The following is a 20,601-nucleotide window of genomic DNA, read 5'->3' on the forward strand; positions in this document are numbered from 1 at the left end:
TCTATCTATCTATCTATCTATCTATCTATCTATCTATCTATCTATCTATCTATCTATCTATCTATCTATCTATCTATCTATCTATCTATCTATCTATCTATCTATCTATCTATCTATCTATCTGTCTATCTATCTGCCTGTCTGTCTGTCTGTCTATCTGCCAATCTATCTATCTATCTGTCTGTCTGTCTGTCTGTCTGTCTGTCTGTCTGTCTGTCTGTCTGTCTGTCTGTCTATCTATCTATCTATCTATCTATCTAGAGGTTACAGAGGAGCAGAGGAACATGGTGGACGGAGGTGGCAATGACAGTGTGATAACTGAAAAATAATAAACTGATATTTATTCACATAAATTGTAGGAATTTATTTATTTTTGTACAGGAAATGTGTTGGACCTCCAAAAAGGGTCCTCAGTATTGTAACCATTAGCTAAAGGAGCTAAACATAACCATGGAATACACCATGGCAGACAAAAAAAAAGTTTTAAAACATTAATTACACAGTATTTTCTCCATAATAGTACAACATTTAAAAAAGGACAGGGTTATGTATATAATATTTATACTTAAAAATTAACACGAAGTATTATTATAAAACTCTTGTTACAATGGTTATTACATTACTTGAGTAGTATACACAGTGCACTTCATTTTAATTTACCCAGACATGTCTTAAAATACAAAAGTGCACTACATACACGCGTAAGAAATGCTCATATAAGATTAAAATTAACATTGCAACATGTAATAGATACTTATGTTCATATCTGTACATACAAAATAACATAAACTTGTACTTTTATTACATTAATAAAAATAAAAAGGAAAGAAACAAGAAATATACTGTGGAGGAATCAATTTTATAAACCGATAAACTAGGAAAAACTTCAATTTCAACTTACTTCATTCCCATCTAAGTGACAATGATGTTATTTTAAGGTATCTTACTAACATTATCAGAGTTTGCTAGGATAGACTGAGAAATAGTGCAACACAGGCATATGTGCAATAATTTTTTACGCAAACTTCACATTTTATAAGCAGGAAGAGGTATTCTACTCTCACTATATTCTCCGCATACTGTAACTGAGCCATGAAAGAACTTTAAATAGTTTTCTTCTTTAAAGACAGATAGAACTTTTTTAAAAAGATGCATTTTTGATACACACGCATTTATTTTGAGGTAAATATATTTAAAAGTAGTTAATTTAAAGGAAGCTTTTAATACAAAAAGAAGCATCTTCTGCGGACCTCTGGAGAAAGAATTGAGGAAAAGACTAAGTGATGTGCTTTGTGTGAAGTGTAGCATTGTATGACGTAGAAACATGGACATTACGACGAAGTGATGAGAAGAGACTAGCATTTGAAATGTAGATATGAAGAAGGATGGAGCGTGTGAACTGGACAGACAGAATAAGAAACGGAGCTGTGTTGGAAAGAGTGGACGAAGAAAGAATGATGCTGAAACTGATCAGGAAGAGGAAAAAGAATTGATGGGTCACTGGTTAAGAAGAAACTAACTTCTGAAGAATGTACTGGAAGGAATGGTGAACAGAAGAAGAGTTCAGGGCAGAAGAAAATATCAGATGATAGACGACATTAAGATATGAAGAGTTTGCGGGAAAAACGATGAATGTCACTTTTCTGTTAAGGATTAGATAATGATCTAATTGAGTCTATAAGTGCAAGATGTAGTGCTGTGTCTATAGAAAATAAAGGAAAGGATTACTATATTCGTGGTGATAATTCTCCTTTTTACCATTTTTCATAAGAACAACATTAAATTTCGTAGTGATCCATTGAATTAGATAATGACATCAACCTTAACAAAACTGTAACATTCATCATTTTTCCTGCGAACTCTTCATATGGATCATATCAGGAGACAAAGAGAAAGGCAGAAAATAGGAAAGACTGGAGAATGGTGGGTTTGCAGTGAAAGACCTGTCTTTGGGCAAAACACTAGGAATTAATGAATTTGGGGAAATTCGGATAAAAAAAAAAAGGTTATTTTATCCATTAATAAAAATCCTATTCTTCGAATTCTACCAGAAAATGGTATCAATTTACTTGTTCTCCTGCGGACATTTTTAAAAGCATACATATTGTGTTTATAACATAGTTCTTATGGCACAGTTCTTACCCGAATCACTTGAAAATTTCTGAGAATGTAATAAGCGAAAGGATTAAAATTTCTTCGAGTTTTTATGTCCATTGAGTTTTAGTATAAAGTTTGACAGTTTGAATTCCTTAATGAGTATATGGGATAATAAATTGCAATCTCTAATCACTTTATCCCACGAGGGCACTGCAGCATGATGGTGCAAATTGTTTCATCAGATGTAAAGGAAATATACCAGAAGTCTATCCAGATTCTTCATTACTGGGATTGTTTCTCCTTGACCAGAAATCAACTGGAATAATTTATATTCCTTTAAAATCCCAATGAAAGAAAAACTGAAGGAGTTGAATATATAACTGTGGAAAGAATTTAAAGTTATTTTTAATACTTGAAGGAATTAAGAGAAAGAAAGGAAGAGAAAATATTTCAATTTCTTAGATTCACCATTTCACTCATGATTCTGAAAGTGACTTCATGTTTAACTAGTCAAAGAACTATTACTAAAAAATGTTTTCGAATATCACATAACACACATCAAATCCCAACTCTCCTATTAATTTGAAGACATTTACACCAAAAATAACTAAAATTTATGAAAACTTCGCCTAGATATTTTGTCCATCTTAGCAAGAGACTTAATAGAATACATGTATGATATGAAATGGTAGTAGTAACCAGAATATAAGCTGTAAACTGCAATATCCTTTAAAAACTCTGAATAAAACACCTCAACCTTAAGATCTATCTTCATCACAAAACATAAAAATGTATGTACATCATTCAACTTCATTTCCGAACTGGTATGGTGAAAGTATTGAATCCATGATGGTAATATTATGACCTTCTTATTAATTATAACTGTAATACAGGTAGTTGAATATATATGACCTTCTGAAACCGCACATTCTTTTCATTATTAATTATTACAGTATGCTACTATGTTATGGTGCTTTGAGAAAACAAATATCTGGAATACCAAGAAATGTTACGGGTTGCCAACTTATGAGAGTGAAGCAATATTGTAAAGAAACAGTAACACTTTCGATCCAGGGGTCTTTTCGTAAAAATCACTAATAATATTACTTTATCAAAGTATTCTGTGAAATATTTTCTTTTATCCTGCTGTATGTAAGAAGTTTAGCTTAAAGTTGTACACATCCTCTTTCACTGTCTCAGTCACCCGTGAATGGAATTCTCTACCCCAGAAGATTAGGGGCTACCAGACAATAACCACTTTCAAGAAAAGGCTAAACGATTTCCTATGGGTGCAGTCAAATTGAAGTTATAATTGAGGGGCTTAGAACAAAAAGCAGGTAAGTGGCATTATTAAAAAAAATGAGGTAAGTGCGTGTTATGATAGCCCAAAAGGATGTTTCTTTGGGATAAAATCAGGTAAGTGATCACACTGTGCAGTGCTGCTATATGGGCATCATTTCACCAAACTAGTGTATAATATTCCATTGCATGTAGAATTTTAACTGTAATTTCCTCAAAACTAGGTTTCCGTCACTTACCTGCTTTTTGTTCTAAGCCCCTCAATTGTGATTGAGTTTAATAATTTAATTTAATTTAGGTTTGACTATCATTACTATTATTATTATTATTATTATTATTATTACATAATTATTTTATTGGTGTTGTGAAGATGAAAAGAATTGTCATTGTATTATATTAATTATGTATTATATTGTCTTGTATTGTAGTATTGTATTATATTAATTATGTTATATTCATAGTATTGTAGTAATTTTCTATCATACTGGTTGAGTGGAAGAGAAGGCCGAATGGCCTTAACTCTGCCAGTTAAAATAAACCATTATTATTATTATTATTATTATTATTATTATTATTATTATTATTATTACTTTCCTACAAAATTTAAATACGAGTACAATTCAACATGGTTTTCCAACCTTTTTCAACACGTAGCACACTAAAGGTGTAATTTAAATTCCCGTGGCACACTCATATAATCTAAACCAGTGGTTCCTAACTACAGTGGAATTTTGTGGGGATGTGTTTACTGAATGTTGACTTACGCAGTGTTCACTAAAGTTGAGTCTTTTGAATTCACTTTTTTACTACTCTTTTCATTTTTACTTTTCCAATTTTTGCAACGGCTTTACTATTTTCATTTTTTCGTGGCACACCAGCATATCATTTGCTGGTCACTGGTTGAAAATGGCTGCTCTGGACCATATATGAAGTTATAACATAGGAATAAGTGTTTATATCTTGAGCTACATAAACAAGGAGCTTTATGCGAAAATATAGAAAGCATAACTGAGAAAATAAAGGTAAATGAAAGTACTGCAGTTGTTAAATTAGGTTATACCTGGGTTAAGTAACACAGGAAGTGAAAATGAGGAGAATTTTGGAATACCGGCACTACAAATAAATCCTTTAACTGGTGTAGCCTACAGCAAATTGAGTGTGCAAGTCACAAAAGGCAAAATTGTTAAATGAACAACAAACTACTTCACCAGTAACAAGTAACAACATTTCTAGCCTATGTAGGAAACATTATGAACTGGGGACGGGTTCAAATCCCAGTCGACCCACCCTGAATTTTGAGCCGAGCTCGACGCATCAGTCAATCATCTACTAGACCATCTCGCGACAGAGTTAATTTCATTAGCCTTTTCTCTAAATTTCTTACAAAAATTCCTATTGGCCGGCTGGTAGTTTCAAACAAATGCCGGGGAGAGAATCGAGTTTTTTTGTTTATATTCAGTAGCAGAGCACTTCACTCTGGAGTTCACTTTTGCCGTGGAAGGTTGTTTCGAGATACACTGGAGCAGTTAAGTTCACTCGGAACTATAGGTCGGCTAGTTAGTTGTATTTAGCAAGTTACACTGACTTCGGGATTCTATCTTCTACGATTAACTCGGTTATGGATGCAGTCGACATGTTTAAGGTTGTATTCAATGTATTATGGCACAGTTAATTTTGCAGTATGAGCTGGTTCGGTATTTGTTGTATTTGACCACGATACATTTGTTAAATTGTTAATGAGAATATCCGCGAGTGGTAATGTCTTGCTTTATGTATCAGATACTGCGGCATTTTAGTTTGGTTAGTTATGTCGCGTGGTACATATTATGTACAGGAAGTGAAGTGGTTTGAGGAATTGATTTGCGTGAGTAGGGAGATACAGTGTACTTATGTTGTCTTCAAAATTTTCCGAGATAGCCCGGGCAGAATTATGACTGATGTTATTATATCGTGGAAAAGGTTGGACCGAATTTGTATACCTTGTTGCTTGTTTTACTTTTCATTTACAAGTTGAGTATTGCCATTTCAGATTATTCGATTTACTAATCCGAGTGTATTGCAATCCTAGTATACTTACGTGGCTACGCGAATTCTAACGTATCATTGGTATACATATATACTCTTTTCTCTCTCTCTCTCTCTGCATTATGGGTACTGTAATAGTACAGAGATTTGTAGTATTTATATATTGTATTTAACAATTAATCTTTAATTAATTATTTGTGTATTGATCTGATGTGTGACTGTTTATTGCAGGTTGTTTTACCTTTGATGCAACGAGTTAATATCTGGAGCCTGTTGTTTGTCTCTTTGTGGGAATCACTGAAATCTAATTGGGTATTTAATAGGGTTGTGGAAACCGCTGGACATTGGGGTTGAAATTTATATGTTGTTTGAGATGTTATGACAATGTTCCAGCGGGAAGATATTTTATAGGTCATCAACCTGTTGTTTGTGAATTTCCCGATTACACTGAATTAGGAATTTAGGAATGTATTGGGACATATCACTGAAAGTGTTGAAGGTTCTGGACTTTACTTATGGTTGTATTTCAGATTAATTTGTTATATCATTTTTCGTTTCCATTTAACTTCATACTTTCTTTGTTCGCTTCATCAAATTAATTATGTACTTGTTGTTTATTATTTGTTAATTATATTTGTTATCATAAATTCACATTATCTACTTTTTTCTAAGTCTTCCATTGCGCATATCCCGATCATCCAATGCACCAGATTCCATCTGGCGAGTAACATCCCGGTATTCTCGAGTCTTGAGAAGAGTATTGAAGAGGGGCAAGGAAATCAATTACTACGATCAATTATCAATCAATTATTACGATTATTACCGCTTCAATTTATAACTTTTGTTGGGCGAGCCCACTGACCAAGCAACACGAGTTTTCTCCAGGTACTCCTGTGACATCACAACAATTCTCAATCATCATCATAGCATGTGTGCAAAAAAATACGAATTATTGTTTGTTTTTATTCATAATGGTTTCTGAAGTCAATTTTATTACTGAGTTAGCCTATAACTTCACAAATGTTGTCATAGTTGGGTGTAGTAAGTATAGTGGGAAATAAATATAGATATTAGTGACTAAGAGCGAAGTAAATATAATAAAACAATGGGGATCATTAATAAAATCATGAAACCTTCACTAGTACAAAGACACACAAGAATAGGCTTGTATAAAACCTTAGCACAGCCAGTATTAAGCTATGGTAGCGAAGCGTGGACTGTGAAGAATAAAGATGTCAGTAGAATAACAGCAAGTGAGATGAGGTTTATGAGAGCAACAGCTGGATATACTCGCTGGGATCATAAAAAAAATGAGGACCTAATGCAAGAACTTCAAATAGAACCCATTATGCAGTTCATCAGCAAATATCAACTTCAGTGGAAGGGTCATCTCGAACGAATGAATCGATGCAGAATTCCAAAAGCACTGCTTCATTACCATCCATATGGCAAAAGATCTCTAGGCCGTCCAAAGAAGAGATGGACTGAAAATTCTAGTTTGAGACCGTAACAGGCCACTTGGCCTAATACTTGTTAGGAAGATGATGATGATGATGAGCGAAGTTGTGTTGTGTGAGTGAAATACCGAATAATAAGATATATGAAACTATAAGAACGACATATGTTACCATCACGGATTCAACACTTTTATCACAGATTCAGTCACTAACCAATGTAATGATGATTAATATATTCTTCCAAAAGTTTGAAAACGAACTGCACAGATTTTTAAACGTTTTGACTCCTCCACTAAAAGAATAAAAAAGAATTAACAAAAAAATGTACAAAACATTCTTATATGAACATTTCTTTCTCTTGAGATTTGAACTCTATAATCTTCATACACAATTGCTTTCTCGATGGAAATGTCAAAAGATTCCTAATCCCCATAATACAGTGTATGTATATAAAGCCCCATTGGTCCAGGACACAATGCATAAATCAAAGTATTTCAGTTTAAGCTGTCGAGGTGCATTTCATCAATGCAATATTGAGTATCACTTGGACTGCCATTTTATAGAAATTAAGAACAAAAGAGAATTAAAACGGTTTTTTATGAAAAGATTCAAGTCACTGCCTGCTGGATCACATCCTATAGATGTAAGCAGCCATATGATGTGATTCAGCAGGCAGTGATTCAAGTATAATATAAAACAATGTAGGCGTCCTTATTCTTCAGCAAAACAAATGACTGTATGACACAAAATTAAATCGACAAACTTATAGATCGTATTCTGCCCGTAAAATTGAGCCGAGAATTACAAAAGAGTATTGTCAGATTTCACTGTTTTTGTGATATGAAGATGCAAAACAAGCGCCCAGGTTATAATGTCATCTCCAGTCACCAGAGTGTGCTATCTGAAATTCACACTATTCAGTTTTACACACGATACGAATAATTCATGGCTGATACTTTCCATCATAAGCCAGTGACAAATGCAATGACAAAATCTGCACGCAGAAAAGCACAAACTTGCAAACACTAAACAACGCAACACATCACTTACAACATGATATCAACTGTTGGCATGTGCCATTACATTAGCTACTCTGATGGCTGTATCTGTAATTACAATGTAGAATCAGTGACACCAGCGTCTCTGTAGATAGTAACCAGATGTTTAACAGGGATTTCTCATGGAATGTCAAGATCCTCTGTACATCTTCATATCTCATAAACGTTGAATGTAAAGGCAGTAATTCTTTAGATATTATCGACTGTCCTTTTCAGCAAAACACTTTCTAGATGTTTGTTGACAAAATGAACAGCTTGAATAATTTTATTACTAACATAATTCGAGAAATTTCAGTAAGACTTATATCCATGAAATACAGTTCACAGTACAGTACCAAGATACAGTAATGCAAAATGACGCTAAAACATCGAAATAAATTTTGTTTTAAACAATGTTTACATTTATAATGAAGTTGACTTGAGATGAAGTATTTTGTTCAATAAAATGAGAACCAAATTTGACTATGTATATTATTAATAATAATGATCTAGTAAATGGATCAAACGTTTGTATCTAACAAGAAACAACAGCATTGGAATATTATACAAAAAACTATTAAATAAGTAATAGATTGCATATATTATGTGACAGCTAAAGAGCGTGTTTCAATTTCTTGCTAAATAAGCAAAAATGTGTATTAATTTTGCCTTGTAAACTATGTACTATACTCAACTGGAAAAATAATATAGCTACAACAATTTTATACCGAAAGTTTATGTATGGTTTATTTCTGCCATAAATGAATATTTTCATGTTGTTCTACATGAAAATGTTATAGGTTATGTTCAATTATGATACACTTACTTACTAATAGTCTTTAGAATTGAAGCTCATACCAGTTTCAGTTTTGCAAATACACATAATGTAATTTCATTCGTTTTCCATCAGTCTTTGTCAAGACTAAGACAGTTCTAAAAACAGTTCTTGAACTTTGAAATTAAATAACATACTATACCATATTTTTAAACAACATACTATAAACAAATTTAAAAATGTGGATCAAAACTGACTGAAGAACTTAATGATGAAAAAAACAACAAAGAAAAACCCTAATCTACAAAGAAATTACAAAAAACTTCCTCACAAGTCAACAAAAACTATAGGAAAATTAACGGAAGAGAAAAAAAAAACTTTTCATTTTGGATTTTCTAAGTCAAACTCAAAATAAATGGCAGCTGATAAGTCAGATAAAATAGTAACTGCAATCTGAAAATAGAATATCTACATAAGAACTAGTGCTATGTGGACAGTACACACATATATAATTTATATATATTTATATAGCAATGACAAAGACTTGTTCATATTCAGCCATTTTCATGAATAAACAACGTAGTATAATATTATATTTACTTGTCTGCTGAACAAAATGTCGCTTTTGTTGCTATCAAGTCCTATTCCAGTTTTTATAATCACTTAATTTAGACGTAAACATATTATGAATAAATGGTCACTGTCTTCTGCAGTATCTATATATATATATTCAAGTCCAATATTGTGAATCTAACCTCTTTCCAGTAGAATTAATTCTCTGTGAAGTATCAGATTTTACATGAAAACGAATTTCCATCATCAGAAAAGTCCTTAGGGAACTGACATTTTTATTGATTTGGCACTTTTATACATTCGACTGCAAACAGAAATTCGCTTCTTTTAAATCTGACAACACTGTAAAAAAGAATATAATTTAACTGCAGAGAAACGTTAAATTCATATTGAAAAACGATGAAGGAACATTTAAGAACTCAAGCAGTTTTAACAATACCGGCTACAAGAGTTAAGTTAATAAAAAAATAGTTGTAGTTACAGCAATTATATTGATAATACAAAGCGTGGGAGAAAATATTCAGAGAGCATTCACAATAGCTCTAGATCTTCATGAGTACTCTAAATACAAAGCTACTCCATATGTAAACATCTCACAAAGATACATTTTCTAAAAATCTGTCTATGCTAAACGATCGAAAGAAGGAGATAGGTTAAAGGGGTCTATACACATCCGATGGAAATTACATTAAAAAATCCAACTATAGAAAAAACACTTACCAAGAGAAAAATATAGTGAAAAATAACTCATTGCTGGAACGACTAGGCAAAAAACATCACACCTACAAAAACGAATTAAGACCAGCTGATTCAAAACTACCGTGACAAACTTTACACCAGTTGGCGGGGCCCCTGTTTTCTAACCAATATGTACACAATACAAACCACGCACCTCTACACTGACTGGCACATTTGATGCATACCGTCCACTATCGAATACAGATATAAAATAAACAATTGCACATCCATATACAAATAAACACAGTTCACTACTGGACGAGGATATTATTCAGATTTCGGTATCATTACATTATTTAGAAATAAGCCTATATCGTAAACACTACAGTTTTTTTTCGCCTTTTCTCACAATGAGTATTCTAGTACATCAGACGTTCGTAACGAGTAAAGCACACAAAAATATGAGATAATTTATATAAAGAGATAATATATTCGTTTCTTTCAAGTCTCCATGTATGCTTATACTATAAGTAGAACTATTTCTCTGTAATATCCGTTTTTTTTTTATAATTGTACCTGGACCAAAATCTTTGGAATGAATTATTTATGATCTACTGAGTGCATTTATAATTATGGATATGTTTTCAGAAGTATATCGAGCAGACTAATGTTTTTCCCAACCATATTTCATTCAGTTTTAAGGGAGGAGATGAGTGAAAATTATAACTTTTACAGTTTTTTAACTAGAGCGTTTATTTTCTGCATGCATGCTCCTTTCTTAATATGCATACATGCTACAAAATTTCATTCATGTTATTTGTGTAGTTTTTGAGTTCAGATTTTTTTTTAATGTGGCATATTTTAAAAATCTATTTTTAGCATAAATTTTAAGTATATGATCCACAAATTTGTGTATGGTTAGAAAAACACTAAGTATTCGTATTTTAAAAAGTGTTCTGAGAAAAAAATTACACTATTTTTTATTTCAAAAAGTTAACAAAATCAAAAATCATATACTGTAATTAATCATCCTTTATAGGGCATGTAAAAAGTAACTTAGCTTGATACTATTAATATTGTAGAACACTTTATATTATGAATATCTAGAAATGTGCTAAAAATGTAAGTATCGAAAAATCACTTTCAAAGAATACAACAAAGAACTTAAAATGTGTAGCCATTTAAATATGACTTCATTATTGACAGTTCCAATTGTGGTAGAATCCTGAAATTTTGGTGACACATACATTAGGGTCTCTAGATTTATTTTTTTTTATGCAGTAAACTGAAAAATGATACTATATTTGATAAGAAATGGTCTTAATTTTTCATCCGTCTCCCCCCTTAACAAAAATAATTTCCTAGCCAAACCTTTTCGCTTTTATTCTAAATCAATAACTTTAAATGAAAATACGTTACTTGTAAACAACGAAGCATTATTTATTTCGTACTGAGTACTTTCTGTTACTGATTATTATTATTTTAATTTCTTAGAATAACTGTATCTTCACAAACATGTTTGTTAGAGTCATACTATAACCTATAACTTATGTTACTTAAATATGGTTGAAAATTCAATAGTCTGCGGTAAATTATACAGAACACTGACCATTATCCAAGAATATGTATGAAACAGAAGATGCGAGTGAATCTGACGTTCTTCATTTGTTTGCTAAATTTATTCTGAATCCAATGTAACAAAATAAACTGCTATGTTTAGCTTAACGACAGGAAAAAAAATAGACAAAAGATTGAATGCTGTGATATGAAGATTTGAGTAGCACAAATTACTTTCTATAACTGAACACAGCATGAATTAATTCCATGTGCTCGAAATAATATTACAAAATTTATTTCTTCCTTCCTTTACGAACTATGTCCATTGTTTTTAACAAAGGCCAGCTAATCACTGCAAAACTGAAAAGTTTAATTTAAAATGTTAATAACTTCAGTTTTCAGATTGCTGTCTCTATTTCAAGATGTATAATTACTGTAGTATTTCACGAGAATGGTTTATTTAATAATCTATTACAATTTCACGTGGTAACACTTTAAGTAAATTTCTAACAATAAAGAAATCATTTATGGATTGAGTTTTCAAGTAACAACCCCAAAGGCTTTAAAATTAGTACCGGTAATAATACTATATGCACTGGTGACGAAAGATCCCCCAAAACTGGCTTTTCAATACAAACCAAAAAGGAAGGAAGACTAAGAAAAAGCTAGAAAGATCTGTCCAAACAGAAGTGACCATTGTAAAGTAGTGCTTATATTGGTAATCATACGCAATATAATATAACATAATACATTAATAAATATTTAATCTTAAAACGTATTAAATACTCGACATAAATTGCTAATTACATATTTTGTAATTTTTATGAAGTCATACATAATTTGTATTAAAATTATCCAGTTTTAGAGAAGAAGTGATTGACGAATATTTCATTTTAACGTGTACATAACACATTTTAAAATTAGGAACAGATGTATTATAGAGGCTACCCTCTTGATTGGTTGAATGGTATGAAACTATGAATGTTACTATAGATAAATATTGGTGTTACAATCGATATAAAATATGTTGCCAATATCTAAATTAACCGACAGCTTTTGTAGCAATCCCATATTGTATTTTTTGTCCAGGAAAAATACAAGTCATTTACAAAAACACTCGTAAAAATATTAGTGTTTACGTAAAAGACAAGTATTTTCCCTGGACCAAAAAAATTACAATACCGTATGAGGAATGGACAAATTATATTATTTAATGTCTTCATTTTGTAGCATTTACAATTCACTGATAACTGACTGCAGCTTGTTGAATATTAATTATACTAAAAACGATACTCAACCATTATTTGTGCTGACTTTTTTTGTGCACTATGGCGATGGGAGGTCCCTATAACATCCATTCCTAAAATTATAAATTGTATTAACTGAATAACACGTTTTAATAAAATATATTTAAAACGAATAATTCCTCAACTCATGAGAGGAAATATTTTAAAATTTTTGAACAAAAATAACACAAACATGGAAAAATGTACAAAAATAAAATAATGTACATATAAAAACTTCATTTTTTTTTTCCTATTACCTCTAGACTATTACAAACAAAATCACTTTTAACTACGACATAATACTGATTAATTTTTTCCCCTAATTTTCTTTAAAATAAATGGCCAGGTGCTCCATTTTCCACTTCTCAAATTCAGTATTTTCATTGCACTGACTTTTTTATTATACATCTGAAATATTTTGACAGTATTTCATGTAGCTATCTCCAGATTAAAAACAAGCATTAAACTTTTAATTCACACACAAACAATTTCTTTAAAATGAAAGGACAGACCAGTCTTACAAATTTTAGTAAAAAATCTGGTTTTAATCCTTGCTAGAATAGATTATATATACATATATATTTTTTCCTCACAAATTTATGTCGCTTAGACCACAATTTTATCTTGTATTTGTAGTGAAAGCATGATTTCTTTTAATAAATTTAATGTTATTTTTAATTCTGACAGTCTTTTGTCTTCATACATATTCTTGGCAGTTTATCGTACTTATTACAGGTCATTAAAGGTCAGTGTTTAGAGAATAAACTTGCTTTTCTATATTACTAAAACAAATTGAATTCGTAAATTTAATGTAAATACTCCCTCAATCACCAATAAAGACACTGTCTCGTGTCTCACGAGATCCTGACCTTGATGCTATACAAATATTCCATAATCTCAATTAATGCAGATTCTTATCCCACTTTTTTTTTTTGGTGTATTTCAAGTTTATTATTGACGAGTTCCTTGTCACTGATAAATACACGACATGTCTGGAATATGTGCTTAGAGGGAATGCTAGGAATTAAACTTTCTACTAAATAAAGTCGTCATGGAAACCATAACAAATTGTAGATCTTGTACCGCAACTAAAACTCGTTTTCATACAAGCAAAGATGCTTCTAAATTGGGGCATTTTGTGTCATTTTTTGTGCTATGACGGTCTCTTAAAACAACTAAATGGGCCAAGCAAGAGTTATAAATTCATACTACTATAATTATAAAAAATGCACATAGCCCTCTTTGGTTTCAATGCAAAGAATTAAGAAATATATTTGCATATATTTCTTTTTTCAGTAGAGTAAGGATTGGTAAAGCTGTACAGTTTATTAATACAGAAATAAACGTCACTTTTGTCACTTGCAAAGCTGTCATCACACGACAAAACACGATCCACGATGACACACTGTTGCCAACACAGCTAGTCTATACCAATCATCGACCTGCTAAATATACCACAATTAGCAAAACACATTACCTTAATTTCACAACATTGCACCTTGCGGAAAGACAATGTTAAGTGTCTTCACACAAGCACTGAGTCACGTACAAGCTGACAGTTCAAGTGGCACAGAAGCAATCATTTACACAGCAGACACCTGTGCATCTTCATCATCTGAAACAGACAAATAAACAATTTCATTAATGGTTTGTAATAATCTATTACACAACATGAAGATAACATATTACTTTGTAATAATTTTATAGGTTTTGTAACATTATTTGTTCAGCTTTCAGGAATAACTCCCTGTAAAGTTAATTTGAATAATTTCGAGGGAAAAATTGTTCTGGGGCCGGGTATCGAACCCGGGACCTTTGGTTAAACGTACCAACGCTCTCCCACTGAGCTACCCGGGAACTCTACCCGACACCGATCCAATTTTTCCCTCTATATCCACAGACCTCAAAGTGGACTGACAACCGTCAAGCAACAACATTTGACTGCACACTAACTCTGTATGACTTTAAATTGTGGATCGGTGTCGGGTAGAGTTCCCGGGTAGCTCAGTGGGAGAGCGTTGGTATGTTTAACCAAAGGTCCCGGGTTCGATACCCGGCCCCGGAACAATTTTTCCCTCGAAATTATTCAAATTAACTTTACAGGGAGTTATTCTTGAAAGCTTAATTTGCATAATACATGTCACTGTACGTAACAGAAAACCACAATTTAAAGTCACACAGAGTTAGTGTGCACTCAAATGTTGGTTGCTTGACGGTTGTCAGCCTACTTTGAGGTCTGTGGATATAGAGGGAAAAATTGGATCAGTGTCGGGTAGAGTTCCCGGGTAGCTCAGTGGGAGAGCATTGGTACGTTTAACCAAAGGTCCCGGGTTCGATACCCGGCCCCGGAACAATTTTTCCCTCGAAATTATTCATTATTTGTTCACTTTAACATTTATATTAAAATTATAAAACACTAATTTCCCTAAATTAGAACGTTAAAAGTGTTTAAAATTTACAAAAAGGTAATCTACAGTAGAATTTCTTGTATCCGGCAACTATGGGACAAAACCAGTGCCGGATAACTGATTTTGCTGGATAATTGGAAAATATGTTTATAGGTTACTAGTGGCTTGTGCAGCAAATGCTGCAAACTAAGTTCATTAGACGTTCAAATAAACATTTTTCAGACTTATTTTCAATGAAGAATACCAGACATTCTGAAAGTTATTTGCTTCCATAATAATGAAAGATACTCTCTCTCGAGCCAATACTGAAGAGAACCACGCATATAAATATCTACACTACACCGCCATTAAATATATGAAAAAGACCCAACCCCACTTGATTAATACCTATAAAAATATTTGATTTTTAATAATATTATCTTACGTAAGTTTTATAGCTTTCAGTAACATATATTATATATATATATATATATATATACAGGGTGTAACAACTTTAATGTTTAGAATTTCTGGAACATGTTCCCTGACACATTCTATGTTGATTAAACCTAACATGCCTATATCCGAAATTGAGAGGTTACAGAGATAACAGAGCTGGAAAAAATAGAAGTTCTTGCAGCTCCAAGCATTAAACCGTTTATACAAGGCCTATTTTATGGCATTACTAAGTAGAGATACATAAGAAACATTTGAAAAGCAGTGAATGAAGGAAATTTTACTTTTAAGAGAAATTAAATTAAAATTGTTTAGGTTGCTAAGGAAACGAAACAGACAACAGTTTAAAATAACAGTTGTGAGAAAAATAAACCGTATTGTGACTAGTCTTTTTATTGAGTTTTGACCATTAAAACCTGCCTTTTGTGTACACACATCAGGAATACGCCGACATAGTTTATGTGTATGGACTGTGTGATGGCAATGCAACAGCAGCTGTTTTGGCATATCAAGCACGGTTCCCAAATCGTAGGATTCCTAGTGCACAGGTATTTTCACGTGCCTATTGGCAAATTTCAAGAAGTACAGTGTTTGGAATCTTAAGGACATTTTTTTTTTTAACTTTGCACTGCTTCTTTCATACTCACAAGTAGTTGATATTAAAATGTAATATGGTACTAATAAAAATAATGACATAGACATGTCACTTTCGGAAATTGGTGTTATTTCTTTCAGTATTCAGCGATAAAATTAAACTCAAAAATTTAACTTTGGGGTACAAATATTCCAAACCTATAGAACTTAGGATATAGGCATGTTAGGTTTAATCGACGTAGAACGTGTCAGGGAACATGTTCCAGAAATTCTAAACATTAAAGTTGTTACACCCTGTGTGTATATATATATATATATATATATATATATATATATATATATATATGTATATATATATATATATAGAGCCGCCACTCAGTAAAATATGGAAATCAAAATCTAATTTAAGTTATCCTCTACATCCACTTATATAACCCCAAAACATTTCACTTTCATATCATCAATATAGCATTAATATGTATAATTAATGAAAAATAGTCATATCATGGCATTAACTACAATAATATTTCCTTTCTAATGGTAATAATGTCATCAAACCACCTCAAGTTTTGTAGTTTTTAATATCCAATACACAGCTGTACCCAGAAAATTACACACCACAGAATGGAACCTGTAAATTATTTTTAGTAAGTTAAGTTTTTAATAACCAATTTAATTTGAGCTCTAAATATGTCAGCATTCTTGCAGATCATGGCCTTCGTGTAATATTGTTTACTGTAGTGTGTGTTTTGTTTTATTCTGAAATGCAATTAGCTAGTTCTCAAAACTGACGACAGATGGATTTTGGAAAATAGGGAAATTGTGTTGAAAAATTGACATTTCACTGAAAACTACTATTTTTCTGAAAAACTTTGAGTTGCAAGCTTCAAAATGAGGGGTCATTTATTAAAATCCGTTCAGCCATTTTCCCGTAATTTCCATTACCAGTTCAAATTATATATATAGATGTAAAGACACACTGTACTACACAAACATTTTTTTCCATGTTGAAATGTAGTAATTTTCATATAGATATTTAAAAATGAAGTTTTGAAATACGTACAATGTTTATTTAGTACAGTAGCCTATGTCTTTACATAACCTATAAACATATTTTCCAGTTATTCAGCAAAATCAGTTATCCGGCACTGACTTTGTCCCACAGTTGCCGGATATGAGGAATTCTACTGTAGTTCCTTTGGAGTGTTAATCTGCATTGGCAGAAGAGTTTTGTAAAAATTAGGGAAATTCCCGATTTTCTAACAAAAAAGTTCGGTATTTTAGGCATTTTAAATGTATCACACTGTTTATTAAAATATATACAGTTATTCATAAAATTAATGTCTTACTGACTGAAAAAAAAAACTACATTCTATTAAACTTTTTTTCATTTTTCATTTTATTTCATTTTATTCTATAGCTCTTACATTAGTATTGAAGCTTTAAAATGTTGAAAAAGTCAAGAATTATACAATTTTATATTCAAATTTACCTCAGTTCGATTGTTTATATTTCTCTGGAGACCTAGCATCTATTAACAGTGACACATCATTTTTTACAACATTATAATAAAAGAAACTCGCAAATTTTGGATTAATTACATATGCAGCCAGTGTTAGGTTACATTCAGGATTACATACAAATTGGATACAGCATGTACAACGAATGAATACTCACAGAATTCCAAAGTAACTTATGCGCTATAGACCTAGAGGAAAAAGACATTTGGAACGGCCAAGGAAATAACACAGTCTACTATATACAGTCGCGAAGCTTGAGGTGATTTTTTGCAAATCTCGCGATAAAGCGCTCCAAGCGGTTAGCAACTAGAAACAATAGACTGTCCACTGTCGACTTTGGATTTAGAGTCGACTGTGTCGAATTTCATCGAGTGCTAGGTCGTTGCATATTTCGCATTGATGCTTGTGAAGAAAAATCCTAACATCTATTTCTTATTTTACTTCTAGATGCAAAAAGTGGTTAATAAACAGCAGGAGGGAAGATCTAATGACAAAGAATGAAGCATATCTTTATAATAATATAAAGTTCTGCTCTCTTCATTTCGAAAACACACAATTTATGAATGAAAACAAAAATAAATTAATCTGGAATGCAGTTTGATCTTTATTTGATGTTTCAAATAAACCTGTTCTGTACCTGCAGCTGAGAAACAAAAGCTTTGCACTAATTCTACGTCTGTATTAGCTGATTCCTTGAATAATTGTACATTTTCAGACAACTTGGGCCTACTTTTTTTTTCAAAGGATATGTTTTTAATTATAGCTGTTAATTTTGTTGCTATTTTTATTTGTTACTTTACTAGAGACATAGAAAAAGTGTCTGTTACAATAAAATTTATTGATCACGTTTTATTTCCAATTCTGGTGTGATTATTATTGCTTAACCTCATTCCACTTTGTTAACTACGTAAGCTTACACTACAAGTACCGGTACACGTAAGTTACTCCCATTAATTCATATTTCCATTATTACTGTTATTATATTATTGTTGTAAAGGGAAATGCAAATTAATATATTAATATATTATTGATTTCATAGTTCATTATCGCTATAATCTTGAATGAGTGAGGCGATTATAGTAAATTTCAGTTCGTTTTGCACAAAAACAAAAATAATATTAACCTATTTCTTGCAGGTATCTTCGAGTTTATGGCGGAATTTAATATACTTCGTTAAAATAATAAATGAACTTTATCCATTTAATATTTCAATAATGGAAGGAAAGTCTTAATTTTTCCAAAAGAACCCGACAACGAAAGTGTAACATATTTTGTCGTCTGCTAGGAGAGATCTGTGATGATGAGGTGAGAGTAGCAATCCTAGCGGTGGGCAACTACCCATGTTTGCATTTTTACTAGATATTGAGCTTCGCGACTGTATATAGTAGACTGTGGAACTTATGATGGACTGAGACCATAACAGGCCACATGGCCTAACACAGGCAAGGAAGAAGATGATGATAAAAAGCTTGACAGTCCAGTTTTGAATAGGCACAAACTTGCAATTCTGATTTCATTAAAACAGTGAAGCGTCTGTTCCTGCTGTTTGACCATTAGTGGTTCATTGTGAGGTTCAGAGATGTTATTTTGCGTGAGCATAAGACAATTATACACATTTTCCCACCTTATTTTTTAGTGGAGGATCCTCATTATCAGAATTTCGCTTCCCTAAATATTTAGACAGCATAATTAAAACACCCATTACTTTGGATTTACTATTTATTACTTGGACCACACAACAGAAACCCAAAGACACGACATAAGACACATTTCCAATCAAAGTGAATATTCAGATTTCCGCTTTCTCATACGTCACTGTTGAGTATTTGGTAAGTGAGTGAGTGAGTGAGTGAGTGAGTGATTATCATGATTGAGTATTTACTCGTCCTATGTAGGTCTATCTACCAAAATTTTACAATATAAATATGTAAATCCTTTGAAGAATAACTAGATTACACAAAACAATGTTTTTATAACTGTACGGTACACTAAAACAAAGAATATTATGATTGCACATTGTTTTAAAACAAAATATTTACGGTTAGTATTAGCCAAGGTTATATTTTAGAATTTTCTTAATTCAAAGAATACAAATACTGGCATTTATTCGAGATATGTCATGCAGTTTTTCCATATACATTATTTTTGTTCACTTTGCTGTGAATTCCACAGCATCCATGCCATACAGGCATACATGTATAATTAAATTAACTCGCAAACAATTTCTCTAGGCCAAGATGCCATGATTTTTGTGGTTCTTGACACCATAATATTTTCAATTCCTCCAAAGAACTGTCGAGTCTTTGATCGATTAAAGTGTATTCTTACTTAATTTCAAGACAATGATTTTTAAAATACAGTAAGTGATTCTATAATAAAATGTGTAAAGTATTAGCAAGTCTTGAAAAGTCAAGCATTCAATGTGACGGAAATTTGATCGTGTATAAGCAGCTTTAGAGAATAATACTAGAAGAAGCAGCTCTTGGTAGACTGTGATATTAACAATGTGACCAAGATGAAGTGATCTAATGTCCTGTGTTAATTAGCAATTGAATCTTACATCATATATCTCTTAGACAACAGATTGTGTTATTTACAACAATGTGACACAGAAGAAGTCAACAATGTGACACAGAAGAAGTGATCTACTGTGTTAATCAGTCAGTGAATCTTGCATCATCTCTGGTGGATACAACAGCAGAAGTAATGTAATGTGATGTACTCATAGAGAGCATATTGCGAAATTTACAACAATGTGACACAGAAGAAGTGATCTACATGAGCACATTGCGAAATTTACAACAATGTGACACAGAAGAAGTGATCTACTATGTTAATCAGTCAGTGAATCTTGCATCAT

General features: G+C 32.0%; 1 protein-coding gene across 8 annotated transcripts in view; it reads right to left on the reverse strand.

Annotated features, from left to right (window-relative positions):
- Positions 1–323: 323 nt before the first annotated feature.
- The window catches only part of PDZ-GEF (PDZ domain-containing guanine nucleotide exchange factor), a 504,712-nt gene continuing 484,434 nt past the window's right edge, over positions 324–20,601 (reverse strand). For 7 of the 8 annotated variants that reach the window (XM_069824559.1, XM_069824560.1, XM_069824564.1 and 4 more), the window contains one exon: positions 324–14,399. In XM_069824559.1, the coding sequence (XP_069680660.1) occupies positions 14,368–14,399 (32 nt within the window). In that variant the 3' untranslated portion in view covers positions 324–14,367. The remainder of the gene's footprint in view (positions 14,400–20,601) is intronic. The other variant, XR_011331894.1, reaches the window with a different exon arrangement.

This window comes from Periplaneta americana, chromosome 4, assembly GCF_040183065.1.
Source record: "Periplaneta americana isolate PAMFEO1 chromosome 4, P.americana_PAMFEO1_priV1, whole genome shotgun sequence".
NCBI lineage: Eukaryota > Metazoa > Arthropoda > Insecta > Blattodea > Blattidae > Periplaneta > Periplaneta americana.